Source organism: Rhinichthys klamathensis, unplaced genomic scaffold (assembly GCF_029890125.1).
Source record: "Rhinichthys klamathensis goyatoka isolate OS25496 unplaced genomic scaffold, OSU_Roscu_1.1 h1tg000549l_1, whole genome shotgun sequence".
NCBI classification, from domain to species: Eukaryota; Metazoa; Chordata; class Actinopteri; order Cypriniformes; family Leuciscidae; genus Rhinichthys; species Rhinichthys klamathensis.
In genome coordinates this window covers 171,540-183,901 of record NW_026607020.1, presented here as the reverse complement: position 1 = coordinate 183,901, position 12,362 = coordinate 171,540, and the positions used below count along the sequence as shown (strand labels likewise).

The window sequence follows — 12,362 nt, the reverse complement described above, 5'->3', positions numbered from 1 at the left end:
TTCTAATCTGTATACATTTTAGTTATTTAATATTAAAGAATGAATTTGCTGAAAGTATATTTATAAGGAGTTATTTTTTCTCCCATTATTTTTTTCCCACTGTGTTTGTTCTGGGATTGCCGTCACCACAAACAACTGGCAGGTTAATTGTGATGAAAATACTACAAAAACTTAAAATTAAAAAACTTAAATAAAAAATACACTCAAAAATGAAAAATGTAGAAATTCTGAGAAATATTGGTCGCTCTTTTCCACGCAATCACAATTATAGGGGCTTTCAAGCATCAAAAAGAATCCAACCACAAAATGATCATAACAGTAGGCCATACGACTTGTGCACTATATTCCATATTTTTTAAGCAATAAGAATGAACTAATTATTCTTTTAATTGTCCTAAAGAAGTCTTCATTTAACACCATGTCTTACAAAACACATCAGATGTTTCTTCCTGACATAGAAGAAGATGGAGCAAAGATTGAGTCTTCAAGTCTCAAAGCCAGCTGCTTCTGTTAAGGGGAGGGGGTTCCCTTGAAGCTATGAAGTGGGGAAATGGGCTTTTGCAAAATCCAGGTGTCTCTTAGTTCTTTTTTCCCCCTCTGTCCAGCCTGGGAGAGAAGAACAATTCTCACCAGATTACATCTGTTGGTGATTGGTGGGAAGAAAACACAAAACCCTAAAGCTAGATGTATGGAGGACCATCCAAGATCCAAGTAGCCTGCTCTGGCCTCTGATTGGATCAAACATGTGGTGAGTAGTTTATCTTTGCAAACTGAAATCAACAAGGAGACCTTGGTTCTTTAAAGGTAAAAGTACCTACTTTTGGGGCTTATAAAATTAAATAGGTACTGCGCAAGAACTAAAAGAACAAGAAGTAAATGTCAATTTTCCATTTTTGTGTCACATCCGAGAATGTGAGAACCAATGGTGTTTGGGGTCTTAACACTTCTTGAAGTTTGAAAATGCACAGGTTCATTTAAATTTTGAGAGCCATGTTGGAAAATTATCTGTGAATAACTTAAATTCCTGTCTGTCCCTCATATATGACTATGGATATATACCACAAGTTGTATAGACTTATCTTATGATACTTTTGTGCTGCTTTTTTGTCCTTTGTGTGTTATGGCTTGACACAATATGTTTTCATTGTACATGGGAAAGTCGTAAAGAGACTGATCGCAATTCGTTCCTTTTGGCAAGCAGCTCGCATCCCAGTGCCCTAAAAAACGGCCTGCCGAAGAGTAAATTTTACAGACTTAGACGTATTTGCCATTCAATTGAAGAGTTTAAAGAAAATGCTATAGATATGAAACAAAGATTTTTAACCAGGGGTTATCCCACTAAAAGTATTGAAGAGGCCTATAATACTGCCCTCTCTACACCACGATCACACCTTTTGAAAAAGAGTTGTAAAAAGGACAAAAAATTCTCTATCTCCTGCATAACTTTGTTTACTCCAAGATCCTTTATTATTAAAAACACCATAATGAAATATTGGCACCTTATATCTGATGATTCTTCTCTTCAGGATAAATTTAAGGATCCACCTTTGTTTGTTTCCAGACGGGGCCCTAACCTTCGCAATAGGTTAGTCAAAGCATGTATAAGATCAGCCCCAACCCAAACACTCTTAGCACCCCTTAGGGATGGGAACTATCCCTGTGGGAATTGTGCCCAATGTAATAATACACACAAGACCTATAACTTTAAACATCCTAGATCTGGTAAGAGCTACAATGTGAAGGGCATTATTACATGTAAAACTAAGAATGTTGTCTACATTTTAAGATGCCCTTGTGATATGGTGTATGTGGGAAAGACCACACGTAGTTTAAAACAGAGGATCAGTGAGCATAAAAGCTCGATTCGACGTGCTGACCCTAACTACCCTGTGGCCGGTCACTTTACAGAGGTTGCTCATTCAGTTTCTTCTCTTCGTTTTCAGGGAATTGAGCAGATTAAATTACCTAGAGGTGGCAATATTGATAAAGTGCTATGCCAAAGGGAACTTTACTGGATTCATACTCTGGACGCCTTGCATCCTAAAGGTTTAAATGTGGACTTTGACATGAGTGTCATGCTATAGTCACAGTTGTACGGTCTTTTATAAGTTTTCTATAAGTCTTGAATACTGCAGTTTATGAAGTTGTTACTGATGTTTTTGCAGTCTCCATATACTTATATAGTAAGCATGAATGAATGTGTGTGTATATATATATGTGCCTCTATATATATTTTTTGTATATTTTTTGTATATGTATACTTATGTCGGTTTCTTGTAGTGTGATTTTTCATTTTTCTTTGTCTTGTTTCCATTTTGTTTTTTCACTATGTGGAGTTAGTGTTGATCACCTAAAAACTACAACTCCCACTATTGGACTACAACTGGTCATACCTGGCCTCTGCAGGTGTGGGTTATTATTGTTGATTGTCCTGATGTGTTTTGAACACAGTTAAATGGAATGTGACATTTAGTTTTTGTATGCCCTGAGGATGGTCTTGTGACCGAAAGCTTGGCGATTAAAATTGCTTTAAAGGATTCAAGTGTGCAGACAGTTTATTTATTTTCTGAGTTGTTTAGTTGTGTCTGTCTGGCACCTTGTTTATCGTGAGTGCGGTGAAACGCCTTTAAAATTGTACATGGGAAAGTTTAAAACATGTATGCCAAGTTCTTCGACATGCATTCTTTGTATTCCTGTTGGTTTCATATGGTTTAAAAAAAAAAAAAAAACGTTTCTACCATTTTCTTCAGTTTAATGAGTAAACAGTAATAACATATTCTTTACACCTTGCAATACATGTAAGTGTACACATTTTAATCATGATATTCAAAATAGTATGTTTTACAAGTATAATGAATTCATAAACATCATTAGGTTTTGGGGAGTCGAACCACATGACATTTTACAACCTGAACTAACTCATCAAAATAAGTTGCAATTTTAAAATATTTAAGTTATTCAAGATTCAACTCATTTTTTAAGTCAGTTTAATGTAATTTAAGATGAAATGACTTAAACATCCAAGTTGATTGTACTTAATTTAAGACAGCAACTTTTTTTACAGTGTTCATAAAAAAGGTCAAATTATGTAATAATTTAACAGTCTGCAGGGGTATTTTTGGTTACACTTTATTTCAAGGTGTCATTGTTACAGTGTTATTATACATTTAAGTACAGAGTAATATTAATTAAATACATGTACTTTACTATAGGGTCAGGGTAGGATTAGGATTTGGTTGAGGTTTAGTTGCATGTAATTATGCATAATTTACTGTTATTAGTATGGTAAGTACATGTAACATATGTAACAAAGACACTATTATAAAAAAAAAATACGGTAACACTTTATTTTACAGTGTTTCCTGCAAGTTGGTTGCACCACATGACATTATTGTTCGCACCACATGGGCTTTTTTTACAAAAAGCAGTTTTGTTTCACTTTATGCTTCTCCATAAATATCAAAAATAATTTTAATTCAGAAATTAAAATCATGCTGTATTAACTGAAGAAAGAAAGAAAGAAAGAAAGAAAGAAAGAAAGAAAGAAAGAAAGAAAGAAAGAAAGAAAGAAAGAAAGAAAGAAAGAAAGAAAGAAAGAAAGAAAGAAAGAAAGAAAGAAAGAAAGAAAGAAAGAAAGAAAGGCACGTCTGACCCCTGTTCTACAGAGAAAAGGGGAAAAAAGAAAGTAATAGAGATTTGGAATGGCATGAGGCTGAACTACTCATTTAAAAGTTGACAATATAACAAAAGAGTATTGAAAAGGTCTAAACCTGACCTCCCGGTGGGCAAAATATTATTAAAGATATTGAATCCTAATATGGGATACCAAGAGAGGCTTGTGAGTGTTTGGGAGCTATCGCTCCAACAAAGCACTTCTGGCCTCTTTATCTTCCTTATCCAGAGGCCCAAACAAGAGCGGACATGCAAATCAAAGGCTAATAAGACACCGACTGGAGGCAAGAAGGACAAAAAAGGAAAGCGATACAGGATGGAAGAGGGTTAGTGGGCCCAGGCTGACTCGAAAGCTCATTGGTGGGGCTTGTTTTCCTAAGCCGAGGGTCGCGTTGGTATTATCCCCACTCTGCGATGACCCCCAGAGGGCAACACGTTGACCCGAGATCATGGTGATGCCTCTGGGTGAGTGGGGGGTGTTGAAGTGGAGATGGAGGTGGAGAAAGAGGAGGGGGGGAGGGGGGGAGGGGGGGGGGGGGGGGGGGGGGGGGGCAGCAAGGAAGCAGAGCAGATGCCAGGGCAATTAAAGGGACCCGGGGAATGTGACGAATGCGGTCAATCTGTCAAACCACCCCTGGAGTCACAATATTACTTCTAAGATATACGGTTCAGCCCTGGAGGAGGCTGGTTCAGATAAGACGAGGCTTTGACACAGACCATTTAGGGCTTTTCCCTCAGTTATCCCGACTTCTTTAAACATGTTAATTCTTCTTTTATCATGTTGTTCTCTGTTATATATTGTATAGTCTAATTTTCTTCACTCCTTTTCTTTTTTGGCTTGCACAGGGGAGGGGTAAACACCTCCATCCCGTAGCAGACAGAAGTGGGAATGTTAGGAAATGAAACAAGAGACAGTGGTGTCTGTAGAGGCAGGCAGGCATTGAGCCATGTTTGAGCTCAACGTGAGCCAAGCAGCTCAATAAAGACCGGGCAGTGAAGTCTTTCCCAAAACTCACGCAGAATTATTTGTTACACCATTAAAACAAAGCATGTAGCATTTGGCGTTTAGTGGCGTATGTTTAAATCGAAGAATATTTGGTTTTAGGATTCATTTCGGGTACTTACCGAGAGTACCGCAGGGTTTGTTCTTATAGGTGCAGATGTCATACCTAAGAGAGAAAAGAAATCAAAAGTGAGGTCTTTAGATGACAGAAATTCATTGGTTCTCCATGCCGTAACTTTTGAAGAAAACATGGTGTTTGCCCGTGCAAAACCCGCTGGCCAGAGAGTTCGAATGGGGTTGCTAAGGTGATCTGGGTGACATGATTTGACTTCTATGATACTCGGTTCCCGTAGATATGGCCCGGGACACTCCTATGCCACAAAGTCCACAAATGTTTTCGCCCATTTTATCATCTGCCTTGTGAAAATCATAAATATTAGCACAACGCATTTGCCCATTATGCGATTATGGTTCATATCCGTAACTAGAGGTGCACCGATCGAACGGCCAGGGACCGGAATCGGTCGATTTTCCACATGATCGACCCGGACCGGTAACCGGTCGGTGAGTCTCACGTCTTACCGATTCCGAGCCGGTCCGTTTTGTTGCCATCGGCACAGGCAATAACGTTAGCTAAGCATTCTCCTCTTCTCTCTGACGGCAGAGTGACACACACCCACCTCCTCTCACTCATCAGTATTCAGTTAAACACAGTCAGTTTTGGAACCTAATTAGTTGAGAAAGATAACACATGTCGTGTAACAGTATATTGGATCTGTGCATAAGCTCTTAAAGTGACAGCAGCCTAATAAAGCTGCTGCCGTCTGTCATGTTAATCAGAGAACGAAAGAGAAAGAAAATCACTCGCTGCTCTTGACTGAATAAGTTTTGTAACTTTAATTGTTAGCATTAATCTGTATTTCATTTTTACAACGAAGACTATCCAGTGTTATTTTACATTTGATTACTTTAATTTCTGAAGTATTTCTTTATTTTATATCACAGACACACAAATTATCACAGAAGTACCACAATAAAAGTTTATAGGGCATATAAGCACAATAATGTTAATATATCAATGAAACGGTCATCCGATCTGCGCTGCCATGTTTGTTTTCATCAGGTGGCTGAAAAAATGTCCTCCTGAGAATTTCGCTCAATTTCAAGTTGGTCACACAATGCCACTGGTCAACAGAAAGCAGCTCGATCTGAAAGTGTCTTCTGTGTGTGCTGTGCTTTATATATCACTACACTAATGACAACAGACAATGGACATTTTTGCCTGCAAAATTTTGTTGAAAGTTCGCTAATGTGACCGCACCTTAACCCTCTGGGGACCAAGGTGTTTTTGGGGTCCTTGAGATGTTTTGACATGCCCAGACATTTGTGCTTTTTTCAGTTGCTTAAAAACATATTAATGGCACAGGTGAAATTACACTCTATTTAGCACAAACAGGGCTACCGTAATATGTGAGCAACATGTATGTACATGTTTGTATTTTTGAGAGAATATTGTTTATGCATGGTTATTGAAAAAACAAAAAAATTAAGTTTCTGATATAAAGCCACAAAACACTTACTAAATATGTGTCCACAAGACTTTTGACTAATGGAAATTGTGGCCTAGAGTTTTTGCTTCAAAATGATCTGAAAATCATCCTGTCTAATCATTTACATAACACAATAGATTCTTTTAAATTGTGAAAAACATTTTTTGTTGAGAAGACAAAGACCCGCATATTAATGAGCCTTTCATTCAGGTGTGTCACACAAGAAAGAATGCAAGGACAATACACACACACACATACATACATACATATACATATATATATATATACATATATATATATATATATATATATTAGGGGTGGAACGGTACACAGAAGTCACGGTTCGGTTCATACCTCGGTTCAGACGTCACGGTTCGGTACGATTTCGGTACAATGGAGTGAATAGCAAAACAAAAATATAGAAGGCTTTTTATATAAATGTCTTAAGCCTTGTATTTTTTAAATAAGTTTTATTAATAAAGGCATATAACCAGTTTATTTGTAGTGCACTGACAGTAGTTTTATATAATTAGTTTATTAATTAAATTATTAAAAAGACGAAAAGACCTTGAGATATGTTTGGTAATTGTACCTGAATGAATTTAAAATGAATTTGCTATTTCAGATCAATATATTTGTTTCCTTCATTTTAATTAACCCTAACTTTATTCTCATCTGAATTATAAATAATTGATTTCCGTATAAAATAATACTACCACTAAAAACTTTTGTCAACAGTTGTAGGTTACAGTTTGCTAAGAGTTTAGAGTGTGACAAAAGCACAATGTTGTGTTTTATTGCGAGTGTACACAAATATAAGTAAACAATTTGCAGTTTTAATGATGTCCTAAAAAATGACGGAGTATGTTATGTTTCCACTGTTTGATCGCCCGTGCCTCTCTCACACACACAGTTCGATCGCGCGATTCGCGCCCGCGCCCCTGCCCCTCTCTCTCTCTCTCTCTCGCACGCGCGCGCGCGCGCACACACACACACACACAGTTCGATCGCGCGATTCGCGCCTCTCTCTCTCTCTCGCACGCGCGCACACACACACACACACACAGTTCGATCGCGCGATTCGCGCCCGCGCCTCTCTCTCTTTCTCGCACGCGCGCGCGCACACACACACACTGTTAATCGCGCCTCTCTCTCTCTCTCTCTCTCTCTCTCTCTCTCTCTCTCTCTCTCTCTCTCTCTCTCTCTCTCTCTCTCTCTCTCTCTCTCTCTCTCACACACACACACTCACACTCACACACACACACACACACACACACACACACACACACACACACACACACACACACACACACACACACACACACACACACACACACACACACACTCTCCAGCATTGCAATCTTGATCGCAGCCTGTTCATTGCTGCGTTCACAGACTCACACCAAAAGCCTACCGTGTATTCTCCGTGCAAATTCGTGCACCGAACCGTGACGCCCGTACCGTTTCGGTTCAATACGAATACATGTACCGTTCCACCCCTAATATATATATATATATATATATATAAAATCAAAATATAAATGAAAGTCAAAAGCACATTTTTAGTCATACCTGGAAACAAATCCTGTTCCAATAGGTTATATGGGCCATTTTACAGAATTGGTTCAAAGTTAGAGTTGGAAACATCTTGAAAAGAAAATGGTCTTTTTCCATAAATGTCTTAGTAGGCCAATACATTTTATCATACATATTTCAAAGTTAAGGATTCATTATTTTTTTATATAGATTGCATTGGAACAAACACCATCTTAGTTGATTAGTTTATTGACAAAACATACTATATATTTAACATATGAGCAGAAACTGTCTATTTTAGAGTTAAAACTTTATAATCTATCCAAAACTAGTCACACACACACACACAGAGAAACATGATTCAAATTTAAACAGTAGGCTATTTTTGCGTTTACAGACACAAACGTTATTACATATCGCGATTAGAACAAAGCACAAGAATAAAACACTTACAGTTCATCTCACTCCTCGAAGTGAAAATAAACCAGCACTTGTTCTGAGGTAGGTAAATGTCCCAGGATTATTCCTCACAGCCACGCAAGACGACAGTACATTAATCTGACTAAATATAGTGTGTTTACCGAGTTTATGTGGCCGTTTACACGTCTCAATGTGTTGCTTCAAATAATTAGCGTTTGAATAGCGCACGCTCTCCGTGGGCGTGTCACATTAGTGGAATAATGAGATGCGATAGCGATAATGAGAACGGCTGACACCTCTCTCTTTTTATATAGATTACATAAACAGAGAATATTATTTTAGTTTTAAATTAGATAATTTAAAAGTACAAACTTAAATGATCATAAACATATATTGCTCATGGCTGGGTGAATAGTATTCGCTGAGTTTTGTTTAAGTTTAGAGACGTGCTCCAGAAAAAAAAGTTCACGGACAAGGAGAGGCAAGAACGCACACCCTGTTTATTTTCTTTATTTTACAAAAGCACAATATTTTATTTCGATTGTAGTTGGGCACATAAAAAAGTAGACATTTAACAGTTTATTTTTTAATATGTCTTAACTCTGTATGACCAGAAATCATGGAGTAGTTTAAGTCTATTTTTGTGCTATGTGAAAAAAATCTCCCAAAACGCACCGGTGCGTTTGCCGTCCCCAGAGGGTTAATGCCAAATATTCAAAATCTATTTCCCACATTTTATTGACAGCATCCATTATAACTTAACATCTGCTCGTAATTCTTGCCTTAGTTTTCTTTTGTGTATGTGTGTTGTTGTTGTTTATTTTGTAACCCAAACCCTTTCTTTTCCCCAATGAGACTTGTCATCAGTCGGCTGACGATTTCGACGGCAGGTCTATATGAAAGAATGCCAAATATTTTCTCATTCCCCAAATGGGGCATTTAACACCTCCTGAAAAATATCACAAGCAGTTTGGGCTGCTGAGTCTGGCCAAAGGCAGGCAGCCAGGCTTTGTTTGACATTGTCCTCAGCGCAGAGGAAAGACGCAGTGCCTGATCTGAATCATATTAAACTATCTTAGAAGCTTTGTGTTTTGCGTCAGGGGGTTGGGTTGGGGGCGCAGACGTTATGCACGTATTCAGTCAGACTGGTAGTTGGAAAGTTCCTATCTGCCTTCTATTTTGGTGTGGATCTGAAGATATCCATGTGCTCTGTTTACTGTGGCAGCTGAAAAGGGCCAGAGGAGCCAAAAGATCTTTGAATCTGGAAAATCATACTGGAATATCGCAGCCAAAAAAATAAATAATCAAAACAAGGGTTTCTTTGTGCTCCTTTGCAAAGTTTATAAGCGAGTAATACGCTTCTTATACAATTTATAAATTGTGAAAAATGTTTAACTTACTGTGAGATCATGCTCAAATAAACTTAAAAAAAAAAAAAAAAATCTTAAGAAAATGTGAGTGGTACTTGCCCATGCAAAACATTCTGCCACAATACTAAGGTGTTGTGAGTGGTTGGCAGGGCGTTGCTATGCAATTACTAAGGTGTTGTGAGTGGCTGTTGCCGTGTAGCTGTGCAGTTGCTAGGTGGTAACTTACTTAGCCAAGTCAAAAGAGCCCACCTATAAGTCTCTATGATAAATCTGGCCACTAGATATTGCTCAGAACCTTTCTTCAGTGTAAATCTATAGGTTTTTTCATTTATCATTGTAAGTTCCTCAACAAGTTCTGTGATTTGAAGTATCATTTATGTCATAATGCTGTGCAATTTCAACTTGTCCCTCCTGGGGAAAGTACAATGGAAGTGAATGGAGCCAATTTGTTAGTGTTTCAATAGTAGAGCCACAATAAAATAATGTGCATCTCCTATTTAATCTCTTATTAACCTCTTCTGAGTAAAGTTATATCCAATCTTACAACTTTGTAACATCTAAACCTATAAAATGACTGTTTAAATTGGCAAGCTTAAATGCACAAGTTTTAACAGAATAATTAAATTTAAGTGACTTCATACAATCATAAGCTTCACATTTCTGCATTTAAACCCTCCATAAAATGGCCTCGTTCACTTTATTGTAAGTGCATGACTGTAAACTTAAGAAGGATGAGTCAAGATTTCTATGGTAATCTAACATTATGCCACAAATACGGTCGATTGAACTTGTACTGAACCCGGAATATTCAGTCCTGTACTTAACCTGCTATAACAGGTTAAAATTGTAATGGTGGTACATGCCTAATAATAAACTACATAACATTAGCATGACATCAAATTGCTAAAGCTGTATGTATAACCAATACATTATTAAATGCTTTATCTGCAAGTTCAAACAAAACAGCATACTAAACATCAGAGTAAATTAGATGGAAGACTAAATGTGTGTGTGTGTGAGACTGATTTGCTGTTTCGCTTGACGTCTAATTGATGTATATACTGTACTGATAATTCAATAATAATAAAAAAGCAATGGCATACACAGCATCCACAAGGAATGATGAACAAGGTCTCTGCCTTGAAGAAGGGCTTTTAATGTATTAGAAATCCGAGGACAATGCAAATTCAATTTTAGTGGCTCCCTCCTCATCCCACGACTCCCCAAGCAGAGCAAACTCACCAGCATTAGGTACTGTCTCATGAAGCTGGCCTCATTTGGACATCGATTTATTTTGATTTAGTTACTTTAATTTCCCTCAGCTCTCGCAGTGGATCGTGTTCCAAACAAGCAATATTGCATCTCCCCGTCATGCTCCGGCCAAAAGTCTAGGACTGGAAAAACATCGCCGGAGAGGTCAGAATGGACCGTCCGTCAGGATGATGTGGTCTTTATCCTGGTAATATTTCTTCCTCATTCACCCGCAGCGGTGCTGCAGCAAATGTGGCAACTTACAAACTACTGGAACTTTAGGACACTTTGTAAACTATGGAAATTAACACGTTTAGTAATTAACTATAAATCTCTTGTAAACTTCATATAAGCCACAAACTTCATAAATGACCAAACTACATAATGAATGTCACAAAGTGCTCTATATGAGGAATGTTGTATGTTGCTGCAATTGTGAAAGTTGCAACTAAAATTGTTGCAGAAGTCAAAGTTTACTAAAATTGTGATAGCTACAATAGTTTAGAGATTTACTATAAGTAGGATTCTTGCGTTCATTAACAAACTTTTTAAAAGTGTGATAGTTACGGTAATACTAAAATTAAGATAATTTAAGTCCCCCTGTGGTGAAAATCAAGCTTTTAAATGTTGTTTTGTCTATGTAATGTTTTTAATATGCTTTAAGACAAACCATGTACAATTTCATGAGTCAACACCATTGCGGAGTATTTTCTCCTTAAAACTGCAGTGAACCAAAGACAGTCTCAAAAACACGATTTGAAATCGCTGGTGTTTCTGACCACAAACTACCTTGTAACCAATCAGATCAACGTGTGATCGTCAATGAGTGGATCTCTGAGCTGGAGTGAGTGGAGGTGTGGCTCATTTGCATATTCATAGAACTGCATATACTAAATGAGGCAAGGGTGTCCAGTTACATTCAAGCTATTTTTAAGCATGAAGACATTTTTTTCCCCAAGGAAAAACATTTAAATATGTAATTTTGGTGATCAAAGATTAGTTTAAGGGATAAAATTGACTACAGGGGGACTTTAACAACTTACAAAGTTACAAAAAATTGCAATATTTGCAGCAGTTTACTTGAAATGTGATATTGCGGTTGTTTACATAGTGATAGTTTAGTTAAATATAGCAAATTTCATAAACTATTGTAACCACCACAATCATAAACTACAGCAGCGGCCACAATTTTAGTAAACTTTATAAACTATTGCGACTCTTCAGTTGCGTGTCTGGATGCAGCAACGAGGAAACAGGATCTATATGCAGCAGTCTTTATTAATCATAAACTCAAACTTACAGAAATACTCGAGATACTAGGAAATCTCTCACACGGGACAGAGCAACCGGACCAACATCAACGACGACAGACAACTGAACAGGACAAAACACAGGGCTTAAATAGACAGGGGCCAATCAAAGAAACACGACACAGCTGACAAGACTAACGAGACAATGACTGATTAAGGTGTCCATGGCAACTAAGGAGTGGCGGGAAAAGAACAAATGAACACAGGGGGCTCTATCTTGCACTCGGCGCAAATGACTTTGTACACTGAC

At 37.7% G+C, this 12,362-nt stretch overlaps 1 protein-coding gene across 1 annotated transcript in view; it reads right to left on the bottom strand.

The window, feature by feature from the left end:
• adamts6 (ADAM metallopeptidase with thrombospondin type 1 motif, 6) overlaps positions 1-12,362 on the bottom strand; it is an 88,795-nt gene that overhangs the window by 61,820 nt on the left and 14,613 nt on the right. The window contains exon 7 of the mRNA XM_056238987.1: positions 4,798-4,841. Coding sequence (XP_056094962.1) covers positions 4,798-4,841 — 44 coding nt within the window. The remainder of the gene's footprint in view (positions 1-4,797; positions 4,842-12,362) is intronic.